The 9,119-nt window shown below is 42.3% G+C and overlaps 1 protein-coding gene across 1 annotated transcript; it reads left to right on the top strand.

Moving 5' to 3' along the window:
- The first annotated feature begins 589 nt into the window (after positions 1-589).
- On the top strand, positions 590-8,768 carry tent5bb (terminal nucleotidyltransferase 5Bb). The gene is made up of 2 exons (XM_010739866.3): positions 590-1,221; positions 7,070-8,768. Exons 1-2 carry the CDS (start codon positions 1,066-1,068, stop codon positions 8,093-8,095), a joined length of 1,182 nt encoding a protein of 393 aa, XP_010738168.1. The 5' UTR covers positions 590-1,065; the 3' UTR covers positions 8,096-8,768.
- Positions 8,769-9,119: the final 351 nt, after the last annotated feature.

Consider the following 9,119-nt stretch of genomic DNA (forward strand, 5'->3'; position numbering starts at 1 on the left):
CATCAGCCCACACACTGACAGCCTACTTCCTGCTTTCCTCCTTTTGAGCATAAACAGATGTTGTTTTAGGACAATTCCTCAAATGACTGATGTTGCCCTTTCCAATAAGACATCCTCGACGATTACTTTACAATAGAGGTTTGTGTGTTTGTGTTTGGCGGTGATGTTTCCATGCAACACTGATTTAGCAACATTTTACAGCGTTCATATCTTATCATATCAAACTTCCAACTGGACTGTTGCTTATTTAATCACAAATATGTTATGTTAGTGATATTTTTGAGGTTTAATGATGACAGTGTATGTATTGTGCTTTCTTTTATGATTTGAAATGTTTTTATTATTAATATATAATATTTTATATTGAGTGTCATTAATGTATTGTTTTTGTTGTTGTTGTTTTTTTGCATTTTGTAGTTAATAAAAAAAGTTTGCTAATGCCATCGTGTTTTTTTTTTATTTATTTATTTATTAGTTTTGGCTGGCCTATAATTTTTAACGATTACTGAAATCTCTGAGGTGGGGGACGTGATTTTTTTCTTTAGCTGCATGCCAGAGAACCCCTGCGTCCTTTAATTGCGCTTATCTGGTAATTACCATATTTCCTACAGTCCTTGAACAGCTCATCTGACGCATGGGAAATGCGTGCGTGTGTGTGTGTGTGCGTGTTTGTGTGTGTAGGCTGAGTGTATGTAGTAGCGTCCATAAATCTCTGGCCAGCCAATAGGAAGGCTCCTGTTAATCCCAGCTCGGTAAAAAACCAGAGGCGGCTCTAATCTGACCAGAGTCAGTGCAGACAGAGCCGGAGACAGAACAGAGGAGGACTGCAAGTTTCTGCTGTGGAGATGTGATGATATTCTACTAACACTTCCCATCACTTTATTACATTTAGGAGTTTTGTGAAAAAAAAAAAAGAGGAGACGCTCTCTGTGTGTGCTTTTTCTACATCCACAGTTATCCCAAAACATCACCGGCTCTACTTGGGAGTGGGATTGCGACTGCTACACACACACACACACACAAACACACACGCACACACACTGTTGGACATTCAGTCCGGTCGTCATGTCCTCCGGTGATGCCTCGGAGCAGAGTCGGCGAGTCAGCGTGCTGTCTTGGGATCAGGTGCGGCGTTTGGACTCCATCCTGGGCGAGAGCGTCCCGATCCACGGTCGCGGGAACTTCCCCACGCTGTCCGTGCAGCCCAGGCAGATCGTCCAGGTGAGACCACGGTCTATGATCTAACTTGTCTTTTATCATTCACCCCTTTTAAAAATAAAGTCTCCAGGAGCGCACATGGCACCTGTGATGGGAGTACAGGAATAATAAGATATGAAAAATGTACTTTTTGGTGAGAAATCGCACTTTTATTAGTTTGAACTTATTTTTTTTAGGCTTCTTCACTTGATGATGATAATTTCTATGGATTTACTAACTAAAGAAACCTTTGTGCCTGCAAATCAAACTTTAAAAAGGTGCCAATAATGTATAAAATGGGGTGAAATAGTGTAAAAAAGTGTATTTCAGATAAATTTCTGGAGTGACTCAATAACCTAAAGTTATGTCTCTAGATTAAAGAAGATTTTAAAACATGTATGGACACTTTTCAGTGGATGCTTCTTAAAAATAATAAAGATCACTTGTTGCTCCAACGGTGTGGATAAACCTGAACCCAGCAGCTTCTTTCTCACCTGTGTTGACGCACAGAGGAAACGCATTGTTTTGCAGCTTTGAGGATTTGTGTCAGTCACAAAAAAGACATTTGATCACTCATACTCACGCACACAAGTCGAGATGATCTAACGCTGTGACTGCACTTTTCCACTAGCTCACTTAATGCTCCTGCTTCTCCTTTTCACAGCTCTCGTGAAAATGAGTGAGAGATAATGACAGACTTACAGTACTCATAATGAATCGTATAGGGAATTGGCTGGGTTGCAGTTTTCCTGGACATTATTTAAATGTCTGCCTGTAGACCAGGTTCATATTTCACCAGTGATTCATATTTTCTGTGGTGATCCCGTGTGGAAGAAAGCCCCCTTTACAGACACAACATTTCAAGGACCTCTATAATCAAGGAGGCCCCCTCCATCTGCTCTGAACATCCCCACCAATGTCTTTCCTTCATTACACAGTCCTGTAGTAGACAACAGGGACCCCAAACATTTTTCTTTCCATGAGCCTGAGCACATTTTGCAAAGACCAGTTTTTGGAAAATTTGCCCACAGCTTACTTACCCAGGATCTGATGAGAGGCACCAATGGTTTCTCTCTGTCTCCAGTGTCTGTCCTGTTTGGAGGGCTAACATGTTAGTATGTTGGTGTGACATTACCCAACATAAGATAAACATTTTAGTAACCCAGAGTTGATTCTTAGTCTAGTAAAGATCTTTTTTTGAGCCTTTTCAAGGTTTATTTTTGACAGAGATAGATGAAGAGTGATAGGAATGTGGGGGGAGAGAGGTAGGGAACAGATTCAAACCCTGGGGTGCTGCTCAGCCTTTGTACATGGGGCAGATGCTCTACCGACTGAGGCAATCGACACCCCCAAGAAAACAAGTTTTTTGGTGCTGAAGTTTCAATTAGCATTTGATTAAAAAAATCTGTCTCAGGTCACAAACTCCAGGACCAAGGCCTGCACTCCTCAAGATATACTTTCCACATTACTGTTGACCATTAGTGAATTTCGTTAACATAATGCATCTGTATGTATGGACTGTGGAGATGAAACTCTTTTGACAAAAAATAAAAGTAGACCCCATGTTCTCTGTCATGCAATATGTCAACCAGGTTTCATGCCTCTGCAAGTTGATTTTCATACCATATGGACATGAATGGAAACCAATGGCTGCCTGGAAGGAAGGAAAAACACACTCAGAGATCTAAACCACTATGATATGTTTTGGAAAATGGTTGACAGTAATGTGAGGTATCTGTGATTCATGCTAAATGGGCTAAAACGCATGAAACCACCAGTCTGCTACTTTAATGTAATTTATTTTTAGTTTGAGCACCAGACTGGAGCTTGTCTACCTGAGACACATAGAGATGATTTGGGAGCCAAATCTGTCGTCACCATACTGGGTAAGGTGACCAACGGATCACACTCCCAGAGAGTCAGAGGAGCCCCCTCTCAATGGTGGGTTTGTCTGAGCGCCACATTTAAATAACATCTGTTTGTGGTCTGGTTGTGAGGGAGCCACGGGAGCAGTGAAGGAAAAACTCTCGACTGTTATACACCTCTGTGCTCTCAGTTTCATTTAATGTTGACAGTCATCGAACCACACTCAGTGGTAGAGTATTTGGTGACCATACGTGTTCCCTCAGCAGGGTATATCTAACATATATGTACCCTATGTGCATGCATGGTAGCATGGCACCACATGATGAAGAACACAGATATCTGACTTGTGTGTCATAAGTTACGTAATTTGTTGAGGGGGTTTGTGTGGCGAGGTTGAGGTATGAAGGTTGATGTGTTTGTGTTGGCCACCGAAGCGATCGTCTTTTATTCCAGCTCTGCAGGCTATCATATTTAAAGTAAATTCTTGTGTCTACAGTACGTGTTTGAGATAGGTCACATCTCTGCTTTAATCATTGTCCCTTTTTTTTTTTTTTTCCAAACTGGAAGTAGTACTCCATTTCCCGAATGGAAGAAAGTGGCCTGTTATCTGAAGCCGAATGTGAGGAGTGGATTAGTGCCTGTAATAACACTGGGCTTGTGGGTCAGGCTTGACAACGTATCACTGTGGTAAGTGAAGACCAGTCGCCTGACTCCACTGTGGCCCCCGCCAGAATGTAAACCAACTCCTCACTAGGCTATTGTTGAGAAAGAGCAACACGAAGACACCACATGCTCCCAATGCTCCCAAGAGGAGGAACATTTAGTTTAGACTGTTTGGGAATGATTTTTATTTGGTGGTTTGCTTTCAATTTTGATCAGAGATCAAATATTGAGTGGTGCTGATAGTATCTCCTTGACTAGATTTTCCATTGGTTAAATTTTAAGATTTGGTGGTGGGTTTTTTAGGCCCAAATTGGCCACAAAATAAACCAATTGTGACCAATTGGCAGCTATTGAGGACACCAAGGCGTGTAGTTTTTCCTCTGGACCTTTAAGTTTGCTTACTGTAATTAAAAACCTATACACCATGGGTGTTTATAATCTATATTCTTTAAACATGACTACTTTTAGACCAAGAAAAATAAGCATAAAATATTTAGACCTTCTTATTGAGAAATTAAATTCATAAAAGCTGAATTTAAAATAATAAATAAAACATGATAAATCTAAATAATTTAAAAAATTTGGGGTCAGTGGGTAAATTGGACAGGGCTTTTGGCCTCAGTATTTAACATCTTGGCAGGAGCACCCAGCAAGATGGGGAATATCTTTTTTGTACCAATAAATCATGATAACATTAACAATGTGAGGATGACTCCTTCCACCATAGCTTTCACTCTCACCAGTTTTTATCTTACATGGCTGGCTCCAAGATCTAAGATCACAAAATTCTCCCCAGATGGGCTCCTTGGATAAAATACTATCAAATAAAGTTAAGAGTCAGACCTTAAAAACAGACAGACAAATCCTTCACATCCATCACGCAGGGGTATAATAGCGTCTATGCATACAGGTGAAATGACCACCCATGCATAGGAAACTCAAGTAAGCTTTTCAAATCAGAGGAAAAACAATCATCATCCCCCTGCCGTCTGCCAAGCTACTGTACAACTGACTGGCTGGGTTAGTTTTGGAGTGAACACGAAGGTCGGAGACTCGTAACTCTTCACTCCCTGTCGCCATTTTCTTGGCAGAAGGATCATCTGACTCACTGCCCAGAGCAGAGCTCTTATTGGCCTCCAGGGGACCATGGGCTGGTAAATGGCTGGGTCATTTCAAACTGCCATAATAAAAACACATTCAGGCCGCAGCTTATATGAAATACTCAAGGAAACGATTGAGACTGGAGAAGGAAAGTGGAGAGACTGTTATGTGTCGCCAAGGCGTTGTCAACACCAGACAGTCTGGTGTGTTTGCGGCTCTTTTTACAAGGCCTTTTTTGCTCTAACGTCGGCGGAAGTGTCTCCCTTCGCTCGACTCACCAGGTGCTGGTGCGTCGTGGGAAATGTACTAGCCCGTTTTATAAGTGCTGAAGGACGGGAATGGTGTGCTTCCTGGTACGCTCGGTTCAGGACCCCTAGACAGACAGATTATGGCGTGTTGTTAACTGGGACCAACTGTTTAAGTGTGAGGTCAGAGCAAATACTGCTGTGGGTTTCCCTTGCTGGATGGTTAAAAAAAAAAACACTCCTCTGCAATGTTGTCCAGTGCTCTGTGAAACTGTGCAATGTCACTCTCCAAAGCATCTGGACTTTGTATTAACGTTATGTTAATGTTCTTATGGGTCCCTTTCAGGGCTTGGGTGACAGGAAAGTAGCATATAAACTTTCTTTGTGGTAGAACTTCTTCTCTACATAGGTTTATTCTTACAAGTTTGACTTGAAATATGTTGTATCGTAACCTTTAGTTATGTCTGTGTGTTAAGTACAGGACTGGCTCGGGCGTGTTACCCTAGCTACGCATAAACAATGGAGAGCCAGAATAGTTCTGTTTAAGTTAAAAAACATACCTGCCTGCACCTCTAAACTTGTCTTATTTACACGTCCGATCTCGTTTGTTTAATCCCGACACAAACAGAAATGCATGAAAATTATTTGTGATTCTAGGGGGTGTTTTCTGCTCTATATGTAACTATATCTCGACTTACGCTAACGTGCAGATTGCCAGATGCAGTTGGCGAGCACAGCCTTTGGTTTATGTACTGTAACCCTAAATCCACATTTCTGCTTGTGTACTGATTAAACAGAACTATACGATGTGTAAATCTGATCTTCAGAGATGTTTTTAGGTGTTAGGCTAGTTGAACATGCTAGACTTCAGCTGCGAACTTAATGCACAGGTGTCATTGATCCCTTTCTGAATAAATATGCTGTACAGTATGGGTAAAGCCAAAGGAAGGGAAAGGACTTTTGCAACATGAAAAATTTCTTATTTTCCTTTAATCTTGTGTTATTCGTGGCTAGTTGCAGCTATGGTTGCTAAAAAGCTAACAACATCAGATTGAAATCGGATTAGTTTATCCCACACTGACACATGAAAACTTAAAAAGGGAGTTTTTATATTAAGCAAAAAAAGTTTCAGACTCTAAAATAAATAGTTATAGGATCATCTGTCTGGAAAGATGTCTGTCTGTATTCATGGATAGATGGTAGGACCATGTTTCTTTGTAACAGACAGCTGTATTTTCGATTTCTTCTGTGTGTCATCTGAGTGATGCAACAGACAGGAAGCATAAACATCTCAGCTGTCTGTAGCTCAGCAGTTTCCCCGAGTATCACAACAGTGCAACAAGAGTGTTTATGTGAAAGCACGTTTTCTCAACATGATCATAGGCCTCGAGTTTAAAAGTTCACAGTTGAACTGTTCTTTTATTAAATTCAGAGCCTCTTACAGCAGACAAGCACTGACTTGTTGTTTTCAATGTATCTCCGCAGTGCTGATGTTGCTTGTACTTCACACATGTAGATATGAGGCTATGTCAGCTCATTATGAGGTGTACTATACGGTATGTAGGGCATTGGTCACCCTCAAGCAACAGGATCGGTTATGGTTAATGACACCATCCTCTAAGTGGAGGATTACAGAGTCTAAAGAGACATTTTGCAAAGTATCACGACACTGCAAGTCTGTCGGCTTTAGGAATATTCCATTGCATATGGCCTCTGTATTCATATCCAAAAAAAAAAAAAAAGTCAAGAAATGTATGACTAATAAATCACATAGCATGCATTATAGGAGACTGGAGTACTACAGGCTTGTGAAAGGAAGCATGCACACATTATGTTCAGATGACAGCACCTCAGATTTACTTTATTTTGCCTCATAAGGAGAGAGCTGCTCCGTCTTTGCATGTACCTACTTGCATTTTCTCTGTCAGCCTCTTGTGATTGCTATCTTTTTGTGGACACCGAGCACTCAGTTTTTCTTCTGTCTCCGTATCTTTCAGGTGGTCAGGGCTCGACTGGAGGAGCGGGGTGTGGTGGTCCGTGACGTCAAGCTGAACGGTTCAGCGGCCAGCCACGTGCTCCACGAGGACAATGGCCTTGGCTACAAAGACCTGGACCTGATTTTTGGCCTGAGTCTCACTGATGACAAAACCTTTCGGCTGGTGAAGGACGTGGTGCTGGACTGCCTGGTGGACTTCTTGCCTGAAGGGGTGTGCAGGGACCGAATCACAGCCCTTGCCCTGAAGGAAGCATACGTGCAGAAACTGGTGAAAGTTTGCAACGACACGGACCGCTGGAGCCTCATCTCGCTGTCCAACAACACCGGCAAGAATGTGGAACTGAAGTTTGTGGACTCCCTGAGAAGGCAGTTTGAGTTCAGTGTTGACTCCTTCCAGATCACTCTGGACTCATTGCTGCTCTTCGACCGCTGCTCGGAGACGGCCATGTCCGAGACCTTCCACCCTACAGTGCAGGGGGAAAGCATGTACGGGGATTTTGAGGAAGCTCTGGGTCACCTTCACTCCAGGACTATTGCCACCCGCAGCCCAGAAGAGATCCGGGGCGGCGGACTGCTCAAGTACTGCCACCTGCTGGTGCGCGGCTTCCGGCCTTCCTCTGAGTCTCAAATCAAACAGATGCAGCGTTACATGTGCTCGCGCTTCTTCATCGACTTCCCCGACATAAGCGAGCAGCAGAGGAAGCTGGAGGCGTACCTGCAGAACCACTTTGCAGGCATAGAGCACAAGCGGTACGAGTACCTGGTGACGCTGAGGCAGGTGGTGGACGAGAGCACTGTGTGTCTGATGGGCCATGAGCGCAGACAGACGCTGGCACTGATTTCCGCCCTGGCACTGCGCGTGATGGCCGAACAGAACGCTATCCCTGCTCTGTCCAACATCACCTGCTACTACCAGCCCGCTCCCTATGTCAGGGATGTCAATTTCAGCAACTACTATGTCGCACAAGTTCAGTCACCCATGGCTGCATGCAGTAACTCTTATCAAACGTGGCTGCCTTGCAGCTGAGCAATGACTTTTAGGATGTGTGTGGAGAGCTTTTGGTTTTAACTTTACATTGATATAAGCTGAGCATTCATTAGAGTGCTCACTACTTCTGTAGCAACGGGGCTTTTTTTGGTTTGAGGCCCATCATGGACAAAAAGGACCTAATGTATCATTTATTTTTGCCAAATCTTATATCAAAACCATTCCACTAAGTTATATTGATTAATACTGCTGTAAAAAAAAAAAAAAAAAAATCTCATTCGAGCCATTATAAATATACCTTTTTATTCTTTTGTCGTTTCATAATCAATGTGGACATGTATGGGAAAATATGAAGGTTCAATATGTGACAGAGGAACTTTGCAGTTCTATTTCTTGTTTGATGGAAGCTTGTATTGGGTCTTTAATGAAATGTAAATACATACGAAACCAGAAAGCTGTTTTTTTTTTCGTTCTGTCTGTGGTTACAGCTGACCTGACTGGGAGGGAAAAAGGACCAAAGAAATACTCTCTTGTGTAGCATGATAAACAAAGACTGTATATGGTTCCAAGTGCCTGAAATCGACCAACGTCTTTATAGTAGTTGCTATGTAAGAATTGTTTTTGAAACTTTTTCATCCAGGTTACTGTATATTTCTATATCCCGGGTCAGGGTATTTGTTTTTAAATCATTAAAAAAATATCTAAATGGAAATATGTTGTACATTGGTCTTTCTTTGCACTTTCTCTAAAGTTCACAGCTGTAAGATAAGGACTGTTTAAATATGCTCCAGTTGGCTCAAATTAGACTGGGGATGTGCGTCATGAATGCATACTCTATCTCCATTCTCTGTATCTCACTGTCTCAGTTTCTGCGTCTCTAAAGATCTCCCTGTGTCTATCTTTCACTATCTTTCTTGATCACACACATACTCCTTATAGTGTTGTCTGTGTTCCATCAGCCAGACACCAACTGGCTTGACAAACACGTCCTTGTTCAAGCTCTGCATTTTAACGGATTCCCCTGAGCCCGAGCCTATACATTAGGCATTTCCTTCCACTTGTG

Source organism: Larimichthys crocea, chromosome XIII (assembly GCF_000972845.2).
Source record: "Larimichthys crocea isolate SSNF chromosome XIII, L_crocea_2.0, whole genome shotgun sequence".
NCBI lineage: Eukaryota > Metazoa > Chordata > Actinopteri > Sciaenidae > Larimichthys > Larimichthys crocea.

Coding starts and splice junctions, on each gene's coding strand:
- tent5bb (XM_010739866.3), top strand. CDS start 1,066: ATGTCCTCCGGTGATGCCTCGGAGCAGAGTCGGCGAGTCAGCGTGCTG. Junction 1,222..7,069: donor AGCCCAGGCAGATCGTCCAG/GTGAGACCACGG, acceptor CGTATCTTTCAG/GTGGTCAGGGCTCGACTGGA.